Consider the following 20590-nt stretch of genomic DNA (forward strand, 5'->3'; position numbering starts at 1 on the left):
CTTCTTGCATGCCAAGCCTATGTTGGAAAGGAAGCCTCCCTTGGCCCATTTAGCAGACGCCTGACAATTGCTTACATCCATTTTAAAACGTTTTTGTTTGTTTGTTTGTTTGTTTCGTTTTTCTCTCTTTTCGAATCATCATTCTTCTTTCTTCACGAATTGAAATATTCGATTCAAGTAACAGAGGCGGTCGCTGGCTATGGCGGAATCCGCGGGAGAAGTGCGAGAAGTGCTTTACGAAGAACGTCGTCACGCCTCGAGGCCTTTCTCTTCCGATTGCCTCCCTCTTTCTCTTCAACAGGTATTCTCTTTGATTTAACTTTTCATTCATTTCATAAATCAACTCAGTACAATTTATTTGATTTTTTTTTCCCTAAATTCAGTCAAATGGAGCTGATAAAGGCGGGTTCTTATCATTTCTTTCCGCTCGAGGTATGCTAGATTCAAGCGCTTCTTTTATGTATATATATTAATTCAATTGTGATATAATTAGTTACTTTTTATCACCATGGAACTATTAAGATTTAAAAAAAAAAGATATTTCTGGCGAGGCTGTTATTGAATGAAGGTGTAAGTCAGCTTAAAGAGAAATGGATTAGATTCAAGAATCCGAAGAAAATGAGAAAACCGTTATCTTTATTTATATCCCCAAGAGGTGACCGTGTCGCTGTGGCTGCTGGAAATCAAGTCACTATTTTGCGGAAGGAAGATGATTATCAGGAGCCGTGTGGCATTTTTACTAGTAAGATTTACTTTGTATTTATGTTCAATTGTTTCTCTAATGAACATATATTTGAATTCATTGGCTAATCAATACCTAAGATAATAGGCTCAGGGAAATTTAGTTTTTTAATTAGAGATTTTTGATGACTACAAGAAAGAGTTCTTGTTAGGGTTCCTCTCATCCTTGGATATGGTTTGAGGCTGATAAAAGTGTTCTTATCGGTTAAAGTTAGGTTTTTGAATTATATATAGTACCTGCTCCTAACAGTTTTTACTTTTTGTAACTGTTTTAAACTTGGGTTCCGTGCATCAGATAGCAGCCTTGTTTTGTATGCGTGTGGAGCTTGGTCTGAATCTCATGATATTCTTGGAATCGTTGATGATGCTGATGTAATATATTTTATCAAGGCCAATGGTGAAGAGATAACAAGGATTACAAAGAGGCATTTAAAAATATCTTCAACAGTAATAGGACTGCTTGCAGAGAATGATTCTGAAGTACAACAATCTTTCTTGTAAGCTTTTGTTCTCCATTTTTAGTTCTTTTTTGTTTTCTTGCTGGTTTTAAACTTCTATAACAACCTTGATTCATGATTGGGTAACCATGTTTCTAAATACATAATTATAAATACCATAAAAGGTATAGAATTACTTCATGCATGTAATTGAGGGACTTGTTTTCTGGTGTAGCTTCACTGTTCTGACATCTGATGGAGCTTTTCATCATGTTGAGATCAGTCAAGAGTCAAGTGCCTCTATTTTTCCTGTGAACAAAAGTGGCTTAGCTTTAGAAAGGCAATTTCCTCAGAATGTTTTCTGCTTTGACTATTATCCAGAACTTTCCTTGCTTGTTGTTGTTGGCTCAATCACTGCTAGTGGGAAATCTGGTATGGTTCAACACTTCATCTCCCTTGACCTTAAATGAAAACTTTGACTTAAATTTGAACAGTCTATATAGTTATGTTGCATGACTCAATGTTCTAGGATTTGCATGTGAATATTTGATTGAATCAATGAAACATCTGTTAGTTTTGTGTAATAAAGGATCAAGATGAGCAGATCAAGTGTTGCGATAATTAACTTTTGGAGTTTAATGGTTCTTTGTATGTTTCTTTCCAGAATCCTGTTATATTTCTCTTTGGCGTAAACATCAGAATTTGGTTCTGGAACTGATAGCCTCTACTCAATTTAAGGGCCTTTACTTTGAGCGAAAAGGTTATGCAGGTCATCTGGCCTACCCAAAGGTGTCTATCTCACCCAAAGGGGATTATATTGCCGCTTTAGATATGAATGGGTGTTTGCATATATTTAAGCTGGATAAAGAAACCTATTCAGTTACAAATTTTGCTTTCCAAGGGAGAACTAACTCTGATGGACCTTTAAATGCATGCACAGATATCTTAGTTGACATTGTGGATTTTACTTGGTGGTCTGACCACGTTCTCACTCTTGCTAAACAAAGTGGCTTTGTCGCTATGCTTGACATTGTTAGTGGTCTGAAACTAATAGAGAATGAACCTGTATATTCTATGCCTGTTTTAGAAAGGGTGCAGAAGTTTGAAGGACATATTTTTCTTTTAGAGGGGTTCTCATCTGAAGATAGGTTTGATTCATCTAATAGTAATAGAAGGACAGATGATTTGCATCATGGAGAGCAAACTCCTGAAGACAGATCCAATCAACCTGACATTTCTAGAATGCGTTGGAATTTGGTATCACTATCAGAGAGATCTGTTCCTGAAATGTATAAGATTCTAATTGGTAATTCCAAGCATCAAGCTGCTTTGGAATTTTCTGATCGTTATCAGTTGGATAGGGATGAAGTTCTGAAGTCCCAGTGGCTGTGTTCTAACCAAGGAATAAAAGACTTGAATACATTCTTGTCAAACATTAAAGATAAAGTTTTTGTGCTTTCAGAGTGTGTAGATAAAGTTGGACCATCAGAAGAAGCGGTGAAGGCTTTACTTGCTTATGGGCTGCAGTTAACTAACTTTTACAAATTTTCCGAACAAAACAACCAAAAATTTGGTGAGATTTGGGATTTCCGTTTGGCTAGACTTCAGCTGTTGCAATTCAGTGACAGGTTGGAAACATTTCTTGGGATAAACATGGGCAGGTATTGTGCTTTCCAGCTTTTAGTAGTTGCTTCTGCCACTTTTAGTTTTGGCTGTATAGCGGTTACTACTTTCTGATTGTTTCTATTGATTGATCACTTAATGACATGGGGGTTTTTAGGTTTTCTGTTCAGGAATATAGCAAATTCCGGGTTATGCCAATTGATGAATCTGCAATTGCACTTGCTGAAAGTGGAAAAATTGGGGCTTTAAACCTCCTGTTCAAGCGTCATCCTTATTCGCTGGCTCCCTTCATGTTAGATATTTTGGCTGCAATTCCTGAAACAATACCTGTGCGAACATACGTGCAGCTTCTTCCTGGGAGGTCTCCTCCAAGATTTTTTATCAGGGAGGAAGATTGGGTTGAATGTGATAAGATGGTAGGTTTTATTAGTAACTTACCCGAGAACCAGGATATTGATAATCAAATTAGAACTGAACCTATTGCCAAGCAGTTGCTAGGATCTTTTTGGCCTTCAACCGCTGAACTTGCATTTTGGTATAAACATAGAGCTAGAGATATTGATTCCTACAGTGGGTTGCTGGACAACTGCCTCAGCTTGGTTGGCTTTGCTTGTCAGAAAGGTGTCAATGAGTTAAAGCAGTTTCATGAGGAAATCTCATATCTGCACCAGCTGGTTTATGCTAATGAGAATGATGCTGAAATTAGTACCAGCATGAGTCTTGTTGCATGGGAACAATTATCTGAATATGAGAAATTTAGGACAATGCTTGACGGATGCAGAGAGGAAAATGTGGTTGAATCATTGTGGAATAAGGCAATTCCATTTATGCAAAAAAGGTCCCGCAGGGTTTCCTTGGCTACCCAAGAGCAGATTGCAGATGGCCATTCTCAGGTAGAGCGTACTAGGAGTGAGTCATTCCTGGTTAGATGGCTGAAGGAGATATCTTTGGTGAACAAAATAGATGTATGCTTGATGGTCATTGAGGAAGGTTGCAGGGAGCTCCAAAGCAGTGGCTTCTTCAAGGACGAGGTTGAAGTCGTAGATTGTGCTTTGCAATGCCTATATTTATTTACAGTCACAGATAGGTGGAGTACCATGGCTGCTATATTGTCAAAGCTTCCACATAAGCAAGGTAGATTCTGCCTCAAATGAACCCAACTTGCTCAAAGTATTATACATTGCACTCTGTTGTTTTTCATTATTAATCTGTTTCATTTCACAATATTTATTTAGGTGTGAAAGGACTTGAAATGAATTATCGATTTTATTTCTTCTTGGTAATGCCATTACATTTTGTGGAGACGGGTTATCCTACTGTTGGGGTATTTAAAAGTTTTTTAGTTAGGTATAACCTTATATAAGGTTTAATTTAGGACTGTAAGGGAGATACAGAGCATTGAATGAATTAAAATCTTAGTAGAGGCAACTGTGATGGTTCTGTCTTTTTCCTCCTTTTGATCCTTATTGTTTTAAGGGTTTGATTTCTTTTAACATCTCTCCATAGACTCCCAGCTTCTTTGACTTCATACCCTTTATATTTGTAGGCATCAGTTGGTAACCCTGATTGTTTATGCTCCACTTACAATTAATACAGATTCTGGAATATTTATTGGCAACCTTGATCAAAGGTGCAAAGTGGCAGAAGGACATATTGAAGCAGGGAGTCTTTTGGCTTTTTACCAGGTTTGTCTTTGCTTTTCTATGCTTTTATGACATAGAATATTTTCCAGAATTATTTCCCTTTTAAACATCAATTCAAGGTATTTATCTATGAATTTTATGCATAGACTTAGAATATGAGGTGATTTTCTTTACAGGTACCAAAACCAATGAGTTATTTCTTAGAAGCCCATTCAGATGAAAAGGGCGTAAAACAGATTATCCGCCTCATACTTTCAAAATTTATTCGCCAACGGCCTGGCCGATCAGATAATGAGTGGGCAGACTTGTGGCATGATATGCAGTGCTTGCATGAGGAGGCCTTTCCATTTCTGGACCTCGAATATTTGTTAACTGAATTTTGTGGAGGACTGTTAAAAGCAGAGAAGTTTTCTCTGGCTAGAAGTTACTTAAAGGGTACAAGTTCAGTTGCCTTAGCAACAGAGAAAGCAGAGAATCTTGTTATTCAAGCTGCAAGGGAGTTTTTTTTCTCAGCTTCAAGTCTGGCTGGCTCAGAAGTAAGTTTTCTGTCAGATCATGGTCTGGTATGGTTTTGGATATACAAGAATGGCTTAATAGGTTTATAATCCTGGAAGCTTCCTTCTAAATGGTTGAAGTTATGTCATGTATTATTTTGTTTTATGATCATTGAAATCAATAGATTCCCTGTTGATCTGATTTTAACTTTTATTTTAACCACAAGCTGATGATAACATAAATTCACACTTGTGGTTCAATGATGTCAAAGTAAATGAAATATACTGATTTTTCTCTTTGTTTTTTGTTCAAAAACTGAAATATTGATTATGTTGCTGTAACTTGTTCCAGATCTGGAAGGCTAAGGATTGCTTGAATTTATTTCCAAGTAGCAGAAATGTTAAAGCGGAGGCTAATTTTATTGATGCACTTACTGTTAAACTTCCAAACCTAGGAGTGACTCTTCTGCCTATGCAATTCCAGCAAATAAAAGATCCAATGGAAATTATTAAAATGACAATCAGAAATAAAGCTGAAGCTTATCTACATGTTGATGAACTAATTGAGGTTGCAAAACTTCTTGGGTTGAGTTCCTTGGATGAAATATCAGGTGTTCAGGAAGCTATTGCTAGAGAAGCTGCAGGTACTGGTGATCTGCAGTTGGCCTATGATCTCTGCCTTGTTCTGGCCAAAAGGGGTTATGGTATTATTTGGGATTTATGTGCTGCTATAGCAAGGGGTCCTTCTCTCGAGAATTTGGACACAAGTTCTCGAAAACAGCTATTGGGTTTTGCTTTGAGCCATTGCGATAAGGAATCAATTGGTGAGTTGCTCCATGCATGGAAAGACTTAGACATGCAAGTGCAGTGTGAAACTTTGATGACGTTGACAGGAATTGATTGTCCAAGTTTCTCAGTTCAAGGCTCCTCGGTCTTCTCACTTCCAGACTACAGTATTCAAGATATTGTTGACCGTAAAAATTCCTCTGTACTGGTTAAAGGGTCTAGCAGTGCTGATAAAAGAAGTCATTTAAATAGTATTAAAAATATACTTTCTCTCGTTGCTAAAAGTCCTGTCGTGCATGGGACGGATTGGGAGCTTCTTTTGCAAGAAAATGGGAAGATTTTATCTTTTGCTGCCGTACAACTCCCATGGTTGCTTGAATTAACTAGAAAACCAGAGCACCGTAAGAAATTTACTTCTGGCATGATTCCTGGGAAGCAATATGTAAGTGTAAGAACGCAAGTTGTGATAACTATTTTGTCCTGGTTGGCAAGGAATGATTTTGCTCCCAGAGACGATTTGATTGCTTCTCTGGTAAAATCCATTATAGAACCACCAGTTACTGAAGAGGAAGATGTCATCGGTTGCTCCTTCTTACTGAATCTTGTGGATGCTTTTAGTGGGGTAGAATTAATTGAAGAACAGCTTAAAACCAGAGAAAACTACCTAGAAACTTGTAGTATCAAGAATGTTAGAACAACATATAGCACATTACATAATACTGGTGTTGATTGTGAAGGTGCCGTTCAGAGGAGGGAGCTGCTCTTCAGGAAGTTTAAAGAGAAGAATAATGCTGGTACTAGAGTTTATTCCTGTAGTTGACAGCTTAAACAAGACTGCACAGTTTTGTTCAAATCATGCTACCGGTGCTGCTTCCATGTGATGATGTTATCATTCTTTTTCTCCTTTACTTGTTTTAGGTGACGTAAACAAGATTTATGGAGTGCAGTCCTCATTTTGGAAGGAATGGAAACTGAAATTAGAAGAGAAAAAGCATGTAACAGATCATTCTAGATTGTTAGAGCAAGTAATTCCTGGGGTTGGAACTGCACCTTTTTTGTGTGGTGGTGTCAGCTACATTGAGAGTGTTGTTTTGAAGGATGTGTTGAAATTGGCCGATACCTATGGTTTGAACCAAGCTGAGGTATGCGGCCATGCATGTATATTTTTTGGAACTCGTGAGGTAGATTATAGTGGCATACCTTCTTAAACCATTGAATGCCACCTTTTTGTTTTTTGTTTTTTGTTTTTTTTTTTGTTGGGGGGGTGGGGGGGGGGGGAACTGTAATACTTTGGCACTTCAATCCTCGTTTCTGAGATTTGGACCGATGATGATATCATGGCTGAGATCTCAGAAATTAGAGGAGAAATACTTGGTTATGCTGCTAGAACCATCAAGACGATATCCTTGATTGCATTTCCCGCTGTTGATGGTTGCAATAAGCAGCACCTTGCTTACATTTATAGCCTCCTCTCTGACTGTTATAAGAAGTTAGAGGAAAGTGAAGAACCTTCTCCAATAATGCTCCCAGATCAGCCCACATGCATTTGCTCGAGTTATCTCATTATTACAAGGTTATCAAGCAAGAATGAGAAGAATTTCCTTTGTCAAGGACCTAAATTTCCACAATATTGCTGGATTAGGTGGTTTGAATCTGCTAGATTTCGGACCTAAAATGGTAATGACTTTGGTCAGCATCTATGTGATGAAGTGCCTGAGGGTCTAATATCATGGCAGGATGTCCACAGACATTTTGTACTGTGTGTATTGACAAATTTTAAGGATAGAGTTAGAACAGAGTTTAGCACTAACAACCCGGAAAACTTTCAGAAAAGAACTAGTGAACTTGAGCCGATGTATGACTTGTGTAGAATACATATCAAAATGTTGGAACCATCAGAGGCATTGGACGTTATGAAACAATATTTTAACTGTAATCATACCTCCATGTGGTGCTTATGGGAATATGCCTGATAACTCTACATGGCAGGACTGTATCATCTTCCTTTTGAATTTCTGGATCAGATTGAATGAGAAATGCAAGAACTTGCTTCATGCAAGATTTCGGTAGAAAATACCCCAATTGCTTAATGAGTTGTTTAAAGGTTTTAATGAGGTCGGTGATGGAGGACTCTGTTTCTCCTAGTCAGGGCTGGAGCACCATTATTGACTGTGTGAACCATGGTTTAATTGGTGACTTCGGCTGACATTTTCATTTTCTGCAGAGCCATGATATTTTTCTATTTGTGGTTTTGGAGCTATTTCAGAAGTATTAGTTGCCCTTAAATCATCTCAGCTTATAGCAGCCATCTCTCCCGGTATTGAAAATTCCCCGGGTGACCTCTTGAATGTTGAAACAGCAGTTTCTTGCTTCTTGAAATTGTGTGGAGTTGCCAATGCAGATATACTCATTTCCATGTTTTGGTAGCCATTTTGGAAGACTGGGAAGGGCCTTTTGTGATTAAGAAAGAAGAGGTAGCCTCTGCAGCATTACCCGATGCAGAAAATGATTGGAGCACTGATGATTGGGATGAGGGGTGGGAGAGCTTGCAGGAAGTTTCTTCTTGAAGTTTTTCAAGCACCTTGAGAATTTCTAAAACCGGTGGAGTGTTTCTTGATGAAGGCAATGCAAGGAGCTCGACTGATATTGTACTTGGAGTGGATTGTCGTTTGGCTTCAAAGATGATGCTCTTACTGCCTTACGGAGAGTTGTGGTGGGAATCTTTGAATGCACTTGAAAACAAGTTGAAACAAGAAGGTATGCCGGACATGATTGGTGGCGACCACGAGTTCATAATGCTAGTCCTGCCATTTGGGGTTCTATCAACTGTTATTAACAAGTCTTTCTTAGGCACTGTTTTCTTGTACGTCTGCTATTTAGTAGGCAATTTCTCTCACCGGTTCCAGGAAGCCCAGTTATCGGGCCTCGGAAAGAAAGAAACCCATGAACCTGGACACAACGAGGTAGACATCTTATTCCCTTTTGCAAGAAGAAGCTTGTCTAAGCCGATCAACCGATTCTAGCCGGATTTCTTGTCACAAAATTCATGCACACCAATGCTTCAGTTGGCATCATCAATGTCGTAGAGGGTAGTCTTTGAAGATATTTGGAGTCAACTCTGTGTGCTCGAACACAACAAGCTTGCCCCTGAGGAATTGAGTTGTTATGAACTATTAAAAAGCACACTTTCAAGCTTGAGAAGCAAATTTGGTGTTTCACTTCAATCTGCCATGTAATTACTTTCTAAGAACGAAAGCAAATAGATAAGAAAAAGAAATGAGTTCTGTATGCCATATGATAGGCTTTGTATATATACAAAAATTTTACATGGGTCAGTTACCAAACCTGGTAAAGAAAACGTTCAAATCAATTATATCCTCTGCATTGCGTCAATCAAATCTGACGCGTGTCAGGGTTTGAACCTTCACAATTTTCTACCTCTAATAAAAAAATCTCAATCGGATTCGACCAAGTTTAAATCTCGAATGTTGAAATTAAGCTCTAATTATCTTTTTTTAATTATGTTTTTTGAGTTCAATATTTTTGTTAAAAGTTCTTTGAATTTAAGACGAGTTTTCGGACGGTGATAATTTTTCCCCCAAAGAAGCTTTGTCTTGTAAAAAGGTTTTGTCGACACTTGAACCAAATTGCATAGTTATAAACTAACTTGGCTCAATTTGAAAAAATATATATATTTATAAAGACAGTTTTCGATAAAACTTTGGGATAGGAAAAAAGAGAGAAATTGGAGAGATTTGCCTGTGATATTTGTGGAGGTTGAGCATAGCTTAGAGACACCCACAATTTTATTACTTGAAAATTAGACTGCATTTTTTCCAGCTTTTTGTTGTATAATATTTCAGTTCTCTGCTTTCCCGTATTCGTTGTGAAATAATTACATTAACTGTTATTTGAACCTATTAATATTATTTATTTCCATGGTAAATATGAGTTGGGTATTAACATTATTTATTTATATGGTAAATATATAGTTATATTCAATAATCACTCTATTTCTCAGCTCCCGAGCATGTTTCTCGGGTCACAAGCATTTGATTCTTTTATGCCATTTTGCAATTAATAATAATAATAAGTATAATCTCTTATTTTTAGGATTATTAGTTTACAATTTCATTTATAATAAAGATTATTATTTTGTCTACAACCACGAAAGTATAAAGCTCCACAAATGGATTTCAAATATAAAATATATCTTTAAGTGTAATAAAATAATAATAGAATAATTACGAAAAATACTCGACAACCTCCTAAAATCGCTCACAAGAGTTTTTTTTACTCTTAAAGGACAAAAGGAAATATATTATATTTCAATGGAAATACTGAAGTTGGTGCAATTTCACTAACAAAAAAGAAAACATATAATACAAAATGTAAAAATGGATTAATTACTGTACTGATCAACTGACAGAGCCGAAAACCATACTTAAAAGTGACCTTATAGCCCCAATTTCTTTACTGGCCAGACCACTATTTTCTTATATATAATATATATTGTAACCTCTTCTATTAAAATGAAAACTACAATCCTCCATCAATTGCAACAGTATAAGGAATGAAGTTACCGGTGTTTTTTTTCAACCTTGATAGAATCCTTGATGGTCTACGGCCCGCCCAACATCACTCAATCATTCAGTGGCTCAGCCTCAGGGTCCATTGCTGTCCAACTTTCCATCTCTGAAAGTTTTTTTATAAAAAAGAAAAAACACCAAATGTTTGAGAACATAACAGCCACAAATATGCATGAAACAACGGCAGGAAAATGAAGAATGTTTCGGGTTGATGCAGGCTGTACAAAATCTGTAAATTTGGCTTTTGAGAATTCTATTGTTGATTTAAGGGGCAAAAGTGTGGTATAAAATTTGTACGCACTTGGTTTGTCGGAAATTGCCATCAGCCGTCTTTGCAAGATAGATGCCACGAAGAGGAAAATCGAGCACATACCAAACATAATGGTGATGGGAAATGCGTCAACCTTCAGAGACAAAACCAATATGCTAGTTGGTAACAGAATTAAAGCCAACAATGCCTGCCGACATGCATGTGTCGGTGCACGGTACATGATTAAATGAATCTATTATGGAAAAAGGCTATAACATACATTATACAGCACGATGCAGACAAAGATATTGAGTGGAATACGGAAAAAGTTCATAATCGTGCTCCTAGCCTCCTCTGGGATGTATTGGGATCTCATTTTCATAATGGACGGCCAGAATATCCCTACACAAGCCTCGAAAGTACAGAAGCCGAGAAGCTGGAGACAACCTGCAAATGAGATGCTTCCGCCTTTCACTTTAGAAGGTGCTACCAAGAACTGTTGCAAATTCACCCGTGTCACAAGTTATTTAAAGAACAATACATATACAACATACAAACAAATAGAGGGATGTTGAAACATACATTGGTTATAATGGGAAGCAGGAGAGAGGCAGAGGAAATCACAAAAACAATCTGCATGTAGCTTTCTACCCTGGGTGCAGAGCGAGCCATCAATCGAGAGGCAAGGGAACTTCCCAACATTGAAGCCAACATGAACGTGGCAAAAATAAAACCATGAGGAATCTCCTCATCATTGGGGCTCAAGGCAGGGGTCCAAAGGAACACAAAGGTGTACATTGAACCTTCAAACAGAGACTGGATGGCACCCAGCAAAGCAATTTTTTCATCTGCACAGCATATTAGACTGAGGGGATCCAGAAGAAAACAATAGAAAGAAGCACTGCATTACAGAGGATAACTGATAACAAGTAGCAAAGCATTGAGAAGCAATACTCGCTTGGAACATGTCAACGCGATCAATGCATTGAATTTAAAGTAAAATACTGAACTCTACCAGAAGCAATTGCTATAGCAGCGCCCCTGAACTGGGTAAGCAGGTCTTTATTTTCTGAGGGGTCTCCAAAATTTTCAGTCCATGATGAAAAAATAATGGCCATCCCAATAGCAAGAAAGCATGCAGCAGCATCAAAAGGAGCCACAGGTCCAAGGGATAATGAATCAACAAGTAGGTTCCCAAACAACCCAGACAAAATGGCAATTAGACCGTTCCCAAGAAATATTGCCTTTGAAAATGTTAGTGACAACCATTGTTGCTCAAAGCCCCTCTGCAATGAATAGAAGAAGAAACAGAATAGCCAGCAGAAGATTAAATTTAAAAGAGATATAAACATCAACTGTAACAGATAAGGCTCTTAGAAGAATGTGGCTAAGCAGATCTAGATGGTTCATGCCTTACTATCTTCGGGAAAATATGGAAAATTCAGGAAACAAAGTTGGCATTTTCCCTTGCATCATGTGCAATATGATGGATATAAACTAAAATTTTTTAACATTTTCTTTTCAAACTATGGCAGGATGGAAGTTGTGAAACAACCAGACAGGAAGCAGCATATAGCATCTAGAATACTAGAAATAAAGAGTGAAGGGCCCAGAAGCAAAAGCATCAATAATGTAAATTGTAAGCTTATCTGATATGCATTAACAGTAAAAGGGCACAGAAGCAATGCCTCACCTTATTATGTTCAGCAACAAGCCATGACTCAAATGCTGAAAACAGAAGAGAGGTAGCGATACCTCCCAAAACTCGACCTATCATCAAAATTCTGTATTCGGGAGAATGCTTGGTGATGCAGCTAAGTATGTAAGTTATGCAGTAAGTAATACATGCTCTCTTCCGGCCCCTGAATTAAACACACGAAGGTGTTTTTGTATTAAGACAAGTTATTTAATCCATGAAGTATGAAAAAAATTACAGAAGAAGCCACAAGTAAAAACCTACTGTTTGTCAGCTAGAGATCCAACAATTGTCCCAAACAACATGGAGGATCCAAAACCAGCAATAAAAAGCTGTCCAATGTCCCCTTTTCCAAAGCCATATGTACTGTAAAGATAGTAAACATATGGACCCTGCAGCCAGTCTCCAGCTATTGACACGTAAACATTTATCAAATGAGCAAGATAGATATATGCCCCAATAACAATGATATAAGGTTAACTTTTACAATTACCACAACAAATATCTACAGGTAAGATCATACCTCCAAAACTGATTAGAGAGTGAAGGACCTATATAGGGAATTCTTCTTTTTTTTTTTAAAAAAAAAACTCCAGCCATAAGTAGTATATGCTTATGATGCATTTAAATAAGATGCTAAGAAACTAATTAAAGAAGTTAATGCAACCTTGTTTTTCTTTCACCTAGCTACTCTTTTACTAGCTAAAGACTAGGCAATTTGGACATGACACAAATACACGGAAAAAAATAATTAAACACGACATTACACAAAAAAAAAAACTTAAATACAACATAAATAAATTGAAATGTCTGAATCCATAAAACACAAATTATTAACCAATCAAAAGCTATATAACTAGAAAATATTTTAAACAATTATGCCACGAAAAAGTACAAGCACAAGACATGAATACCTGAATTGCCAACCAGGCCGAGCAGTGTTACTAACTCAGCAACAATTATACAAACACAACATGGAAAAGATAAATAAAACATTATAGGAAACACAATACTACACAAAAAGCAAACTCGAATGCAACATTAATACAAAAAAAAATGTCAAAATCTATATAACTCAATTATCCTGTCAAAAGTTATATAAATATAAAATAAACAAGATTACGACATGAAAAAAATACAAGAACACGACAGGAATACATGATTTGACAACCAGGCCACTACTAAACTCAGCAACAATTAACATCTACTCTGGGATCCAAGAACAATGGAGAACTTGATCCTCAAAATTTAGGTTGTGCCTTTATACAACCCACGATCAACCATACAGAACCATAAGGCATTAACACAAGCAATAGCGACCTATCTCCAACCCACAAAAATCCCCGGATCCAATATCTCAACCTTATAAAACAGAAATGGACCGAAAATCCACAAATCAATTAATGTAAGTTATTTTTCTCATACTCTTTCCTTTTCTTTAACAAGCTAAAACAAACGCACGTATCCCTTTTTCCATTTTCCTTTTTATGATGAGCTCGTTTTCCATTTCCAAAGCAAAGAAAAACAGCAAATTATTTTCAAAACAGCCATTAATAACAAAAACATTATCAACTAACAAAATAAAAAATAAAAAACACCACAATCACACTTTGAAAACGCAAATCTAAGGAATGGGCATCAGGATTCACAAAAAAAATCACCAGCAATCGATCAGATTCCGTGTTTACGTAAAACAAAAATGAGATCTAAACGATAGAAATGGAAATCAGATCTGGGTAAATAAAAATGAGTGGAGTGAATTACCCATCATGAGAGAGTAAACAACAAGGTAATTGTTCTTGAAGGAATTGAAAGCCGGGGATGTGTTGATTCGATCCTTGCTGTTCTTGCTTAGCTCTAATGCTGCCACCACCGCTGACAATGCCCCGAACACCATGAAGTAGAACAGCTCCATTGCTGCAAATTACTACTCAACGACACCACACTCCAAGTTCTTGTATTTTTAGGAAAGACGCAGAGATATTTATATATATAGCTCTAAAGCCAAAGCTAATGGGTGGTCCTCTGCATACAGGGATTCTTTTTCTAAATGCTTTAAGAGAGAAACAGATATATACAGTTAGTTACTCGCCCTCGTCACGAGCCAAATACCGTATTCTTATGTTATGTACACTTCCAAAGTAAACTTGGCCGTTTAAACCAATAAAAGTAATTTATCCCGGACGGGGCTAACTGCCCGGTTTGTATGAGCGGGGTTTAGACTTTAGACTGAGTTTTAGTCCAGGTTTTTTAAACCGATTAACTCATTCATTCGACTGGTTCAATGATTTGTACTGATTATCGGAAAATTATTTTCTGGATTAATGCGTTGACCGATTTTAAGTCCAACAGATCAATTCCATGGTTCAAATATTGTTAAAATTGATCAAGTATCATTTAATATATGAATTTTGACTCATTTAATATATAATTATTTTTTAAAAATGATATTGCAACATCAAGAAATAGGATTATCGTCTGACCCGATTGTATACTTTTTTTTTTAAGTTGATTCTACTACTCTCGTCTCGGGCGTTATAATTAGATATAGTAATTTTAAATAAAAATAAAACATGTTATAAGACAATAATATATTAAATTTTATATAAAAATAATGTAAATATTAAATACAATTATGACATAAAAATAATATGAATATACAATATATACAAATGAATTATCAAAATATAATAAATATTAGTCATTAAACCTATTTACAAAGGGATTTCAATTTAGTTTTTTTTTTTTTGGTATTATTCAATACAAGTTTAATACGGTTTCTGAACGGAGCTTGCATATTTGAATAGTAATAATTAATGTATTAAAAATGTAATGAAAGAAAAAATAATGATAAGACCATCTCAACTTAAATTAGTTGATGAAATGTGAGGGTTTAAAATAATCAGGTATCCTGCAAGGGCAGCCTGTAGATAGTGATTTGCTGCTGTTTGAAATAGCGGAGACCCTCCTCATCTACCAGCACAAGATTCAAGTAGTACTTCACACTGAATTTGTTGTTAATGTTGCGATGTGTTGGCGTCAGTTCATATGGACTAAGAAACAGCCTCACTGGAATTGATTCACCTTCATTACCAACCTCATTTTATTAGCACTAAATAATTATATATGAGTTAGTTGTATCAGGTATGAGGCACAAAGGGTGTTAGAAACTGATGTTATGAACATACCTCTGACAGGAGCACCATCCATCAACTCAAATTTAGCTAGTGTTTCAGTCTCAACATGGTTAGTGGCTCCTGTTACTGTTGACTCTCGCCGCCTGATCTCAATATCCATATTCTTAATCTTTATCTTCACCAGAAAAAAAAATATCTTCCCTATAATTACATCTTTCAGATGATACCTGTGTGGTTTGGATTTCCATTCCCCACTACTTCAGTTTCTAGTTGAATCCTACATGATACAAAGTAGCTACGAAGATTGCTTCCTATTATTATGAAATAAAAAATCGATGGCATATCCTGTCCCTCGAGTATATCAAAAACCAATTAACCCACTAAAAAACTGATTGTATTTATATTTTTTTAACATCAACTTAAAACCTATGCACTGTTCTAAGACGACCTAAGATGTCAGGTTTTAGCAAAATCCATAGATGTTTCAACTTACTTGCTTTTATTGTACTCAAATTCAATGTGCAGGCAATCTTCAATTCCAACTTCCATCTGCAAATGGGATTGATGTTTGTCAAAATTGAATATGATTATCAAATGAATTAGTGGTCGGTGGCAGTTGATTGAATAAAAAAAATACAATGCTTTTGAGAATCAGTGTAATGAAGACAATTGTCGCTCACCTTGATGCTAGTGTTGATTGATGGAGGTGGAGAATAATTGTGAACCTGATAAGCCAAGCAAAAAGAAAAAGAAGTTTCTAACGGGACATCACTGGCAATTCGAAATAACATAAAAGTAGACAGCATTCCATTTTTTTTTATTTCTTCCAGTCCGGAGGCTAAAGAAAAAGTGATAAAAAAAATGATGAAAAGTTTTCTATTTTTATAGCAAGTTTCCTAGTTAGAATTGATATTGTTCATACCTATCGAACAATCTAATATGAATAACTCGCTATTTGCTCAGGATATCGGCCATAATAATTATGTAGGAGAGATGGCCAAGTGGTTCAAGGCGTAGTATTGGAACTTCTATGTAGACTCTTGTTTATCGAGGGTTCGAATCCCTCTCTTTCCGCACCTTCACCTAATTCGCCGATGTAGCTGACTACAATATATCAAATCAAATAAGAACATATACTAAAGAATTAGACCCTTCTTTAGTATAGATTCTCTATTCCCAATTCCTTTTTAATATGGAATACGTAAAATAGCATACAGGGGATGAAAATCTCCTTACGTATCTATCATACATGAATAGGAAAAAAATCTCTGAATCAAACTCATTCCCCTATGTTCCTTTACTTAAACTTAACTCAGGTGAAAAGGGAGTAGAACCCTTATTTTGTTATTTTAGTTAGGTTTAAGTCTGATGAAAATAATATTCTACGACGAGAATAAATGGCACAATATGGTGCACTAATGCGGTGTTTGATAATCGAGTGTATTAATTTAAGAAAAACCTTAATTATTACATAACTATTAAAATAGTTTATTGTAATATAAAATAATTAATATAAATTTAAACTTGAAATTAGAACACTAAATAACTCCTCTTCATATTAAATAAAATAATTCCTTTCCTTTTACTCAAAACAAATCATATAAATACATAAAAATATTATCAAATAAAATTAATTTATTGTTAATTTATATATTAAAATATATAACCCAACATGGCATAAATGCAAGGATGGGTACAACAAATGTCCTGAAAGAATAATTAAAAAGCCAAATACAATGATGTTGGCTTCTTATATGAGTCAGGTTTAAAGGCAAAAAGTACTCATCATTTTAAAGCAAATATTAATGTTTTACTGCCGAATACAGCATTCAGTTCATAAATAATTTTCTTTTTCTTCATTTTGAAGTTCATTTATTAAATGATTCAAAATATAAACAAAATTTGTTTAATTTATTAAAGTTTATGAATAAATTTATTTGTATTTATGTTAATGAATAAATTTATTTAACTTAAATGAAAGAATAGTTAAATCTAAAAAATAATTTAAATAGAAGAACAAAAAATACATTTTTAAATGAATGAACATAAATAAAATTAAAAATAAATAAACAAACATGAATAAAGGTTCATTTATTCAAACTCTATTCATTTATATATAACTCTACTTCCTTAAATATTTTGCACTACACCCATATTAATCAAATTTAACCGAATTTTGATATATTATAAAGATATTTAAAGGATGATGTAGCTAAATGTAAATATAATTTTCTTATAATAAGAATGTTGAGTATGAGTACTTTGATCAACATTATGCTTAAAGAAGACAAAATTAATATAAGGAAAAGGAAAAAAGGTTGAGTAATGAAAAGACTTACCAAAAAGTTCAGGTATTCGATTATGCTTCCACCATAATTACGACTAACTGTTACTTTCAAGACATACCTGAGAAGCAAAAATCAAACTATTATAAAATGAATTCTCGGATTATAGAGCATCCCGTCACCAACCTCATCAGCAGACCAATAAAAACTAAAAAGCGTTCTAGAGCTCCAAATTAGTATATGATATTATACGTATCCGAGTAATTCCCAACCTCTATTAAGGTATGTACCCAAAATATATCGTCATGAAAATCAAACTGGATTTTAAGCCTCAAAAATATGTATAGCAAACAAACTTCTAGTAATCAACATAACACTCCCTGCCAAGAAGAAATACGAACAAATTTTATTTTCAAAAATTTTAAGCAGAGGGTAGCATACCTAAGCCGCACATTCACACCATTATAAGTTTCATATGGCATTTCAACCATAGAAAATTCAAATGGATACGTTGTTCTCTCGTATATATCTCCAGGAACATCCAATTCACGTACTGCAAAATTTAGGAATATAAAAATAGTAAAAAAAAAATACAAACCAGTCGACAGAGAATAACAACTTAGTTTAAAAGATTTTCTGATCAAATGCTATTAGTCGTATAATGCATGAGCTGTGGATTTAATTCTTATATTTTAATTTGATCAATTTTAATCTCTGTACTTTCTAAATTTTGGAATTTCTATCCAAATGTTAATAATTAAATCTATCAGGTCAAATTCTACTATTAATCATGTGCTATATATAAGTTGTGAATTTAATTATTAATATTCAATTTGATCATTTTTAGTTCATATGTTTTTTTTTAAATTCAATTTTGACAGAAATGGAAGCCGTTAAATTCATTAACTAAAATAACATGCCTTTTGTGGTTATGATGCGAAAATAATAAACTGATATAACATTACACAAATGATAATAGCATAATTTAATTTAATAAATTTAACTATTATTATTTGACATATGACTGAAATTTTAAATTTGAAAAGTACATAAATTAAAAATATCAAATTAGAGTATATAAACTAAATGTACAACTTACTCATAACGTATGAACTGATGGCAAAATTTAACGAAATTTTTTGCGTACAATTTGAGCCTCTAAACGTATGAAAGACGAATTGAACTCTTAAGATCTTAAATTCATCCCAACCCCGCACCCACTTAACGAACATCTAAACAGTTTCCAGGCGGAGAGAGCAAAAGCAAAAGCAAAATCAGAAAATACTCACCAAGAGAGGTAAAGTCATAAAAGTTGCCTCTGTCAAGATACATCTCTGGGAAGGCAAAACCAAAGTTAGTGTTGATTTCATCTTCTCAGACTAATTGTGAGTGTCAAATATAGATATGATTTAATATATACGTATGTTCATTTTTTTTTCATTTTTGTATTTGGATAATTACATCTACACACTTAGTATTAGAAAATACTTCAAGAAAAATGAAAAACCGAAACAACATAGCTGGGTAAGAAATTAGGATACTCTTAATTCTTAAACGTCTGTATTCAGCTATTACATTAGACTAGAATTATAATTAAAACGTGGACTGACAGTGACAGGGAGCAAGAAGTAAGAACAAACCTATTTGGCCAAGGAGCTCAACTTTCACACCATTATGTTCAATTCTCTTCCCTTGATGTGGTTCTATGGTAATCTGAAGGTGGCAAAGAACAAAAAATTCTTCAAATTTTGACGTTATAAATATAAAACGTAAATGCTATTGCTATGATCCTCAATATGTTCAAAGTGAACAAAAACTAGATAACTACCTTCCCAGCAATATTTTCTTGATTTCGGAAAAGCGGCGCCAAAAGCGTTTGGCCATTTTCCCTTTTAATTGGGACCTAATCATACATAAACAGAGAAAAGAGAAAAGAAAATAAAAAAAAAAAAAAGTGATCCAGCACAATGGCTCGTGAAAAATTAAATAAACAATCAATGTTGAAAATGAAATGGTAGATTCAATTTTCTGTCCAAACGAAACTAGAACCGAGATGATCAAGATAGATACCCGCTTGCGAGTTTTTCCATCGGAAAATTTTATGGAGATAGAACACGCCGGCTTGAAAGCTTCAATCAGGAAATTCTAATTCAAAAAAAGAAAGAAAAAAGAATCTCAATTGCTTTCAATAAGCAGCAGTTTAGAATCTAATTGGAATTGAATGTGAGATCTTACCATGCTGATTTACGGTTATATTAGGGATTGAAGTGGGAACTGGCAAACCGCAGCAAGAGGCGACAATCCCAGGACGGTAACGGGAATCGACATTGAGAAACAAGTTTTTCAGTTTTCACAGTAACGAATCGAGAGCAAAAACGGGCGCGCGTCCATTACAAGTAGCCGTCACGTGCTTTTCCTGGGATGTCACGTGTGTATCTCCTGAGTGATAGAAGCATAGTCGTTGAAAATGAATCGGATCGGTCAATAGGACCAAAATATTATAAATAGATAATGTTATTAATTATTTTATAAATATTATAAATAGATAATGTTATTAATTATTTTATAATAAAAAATTTATTGTATCAAAACGTGATTTAAACCTAAGTAGCTATTTTTACAGCTCATCCTATTAATTTTTTAAAATCATAATTTAAATAATTTCATATATATAAATGAAATAACTATTTTGTTTTGTTTTTTCAGGTGAAAATTTAAAAATTTATCTGCAATGTTCTATATTTGTTAGATATCTTTCATACTCTTTAAATATAATATAATTTTTAAAACGTTAAATATATGAGATAAAAGAAAAGGTTAAATATATTTCTTAATCTCATATATTTCTTAATCCCTGTATTTTTATAAAATTAGAGATTTAGTTCATCTACTGTGAAAGTTAAATTTTA

At 34.7% G+C, this 20590-nt stretch overlaps 2 protein-coding genes and 1 pseudogene across 5 annotated transcripts; 1 reads left to right on the forward strand and 2 right to left on the reverse strand.

Annotated features, from left to right (window-relative positions):
- The first annotated feature begins 19 nt into the window (after positions 1-19).
- Positions 20-9196, forward strand: LOC107892472 (MAG2-interacting protein 2-like; annotated as a pseudogene). Its single transcript, XR_005918264.1, has 12 exons — positions 20-301; positions 384-432; positions 569-742; positions 1037-1238; positions 1414-1610; positions 1843-2839; positions 2959-3935; positions 4398-4486; positions 4621-4980; positions 5291-6539; positions 6643-6868; positions 7004-9196. The product of XR_005918264.1 is annotated as an MAG2-interacting protein 2-like (transcript).
- An 833-nt stretch (positions 9197-10029) lies between these two features.
- Positions 10030-14497, reverse strand: LOC107890785 (molybdate-anion transporter). The gene is made up of 8 exons (XM_016815323.2): positions 14024-14497; positions 12524-12668; positions 12257-12425; positions 11579-11849; positions 11146-11411; positions 10844-11059; positions 10615-10717; positions 10030-10419 (listed from the first exon to the last, which is right to left on the reverse strand). Exons 1-8 carry the CDS (start codon positions 14172-14174, stop codon positions 10367-10369), a joined length of 1374 nt encoding a protein of 457 aa, XP_016670812.1. The 5' UTR covers positions 14175-14497; the 3' UTR covers positions 10030-10366.
- Positions 14498-14876: 379 nt separating this feature from the next.
- LOC107890786 (vacuolar protein sorting-associated protein 26A) lies at positions 14877-20107 on the reverse strand. 3 transcript variants are annotated; one of them, XM_041101122.1, is made up of 11 exons: positions 19917-20107; positions 19752-19826; positions 19510-19584; positions 19322-19404; positions 18971-19015; positions 18123-18234; positions 17736-17802; positions 16077-16121; positions 15890-15945; positions 15448-15650; positions 14877-15343 (listed from the first exon to the last, which is right to left on the reverse strand). In XM_041101122.1, exons 2-11 carry the CDS (start codon positions 19769-19771, stop codon positions 15162-15164), a joined length of 888 nt encoding a protein of 295 aa, XP_040957056.1. In that variant the 5' UTR covers positions 19772-19826; positions 19917-20107; the 3' UTR covers positions 14877-15161. The 3 variants fall into 3 exon arrangements, with proteins under 3 accessions (XP_040957056.1, XP_016670813.2, XP_016670814.2); XM_016815324.2 differs by having other exon boundaries at positions 19322-19394; positions 19917-20105; XM_016815325.2 differs by having other exon boundaries at positions 15448-15623; positions 19322-19394; positions 19917-20103.
- Between the last annotated feature and the right edge of the window lie 483 nt (positions 20108-20590).

Source organism: Gossypium hirsutum, chromosome D09 (genome assembly GCF_007990345.1).
Source record: "Gossypium hirsutum isolate 1008001.06 chromosome D09, Gossypium_hirsutum_v2.1, whole genome shotgun sequence".
NCBI lineage: Eukaryota > Viridiplantae > Streptophyta > Magnoliopsida > Malvales > Malvaceae > Gossypium > Gossypium hirsutum.

What these genes read in the sequence shown, in the direction of transcription:
- LOC107890785 (XM_016815323.2), bottom strand. Translation starts at nt 14,174, where the DNA reads ATGGAGCTGTTCTACTTCATGGTGTTCGGGGCATTGTCAGCGGTGGTG. An exon ending in GGATCTCTAGCTGACAAACA is followed by an intron (nt 12,426 to 12,523) that starts GTAGGTTTTTAC and finishes TGTTTAATTCAG; the next exon opens with GGGCCGGAAGAGAGCATGTA. An exon ending in TCTGCATCGTGCTGTATAAT is followed by an intron (nt 10,718 to 10,843) that starts GTATGTTATAGC and finishes TTGTCTCTGAAG; the next exon opens with GTTGACGCATTTCCCATCAC.
- LOC107890786 (XM_016815324.2), bottom strand. An exon ending in TTTGAGTACAATAAAAGCAA is followed by an intron (nt 15,651 to 15,889) that starts GTAAGTTGAAAC and finishes AAACTGAAGTAG; the next exon opens with TGGGGAATGGAAATCCAAAC. An exon ending in GGATGGTGCTCCTGTCAGAG is followed by an intron (nt 15,344 to 15,447) that starts GTATGTTCATAA and finishes TTGGTAATGAAG; the next exon opens with GTGAATCAATTCCAGTGAGG.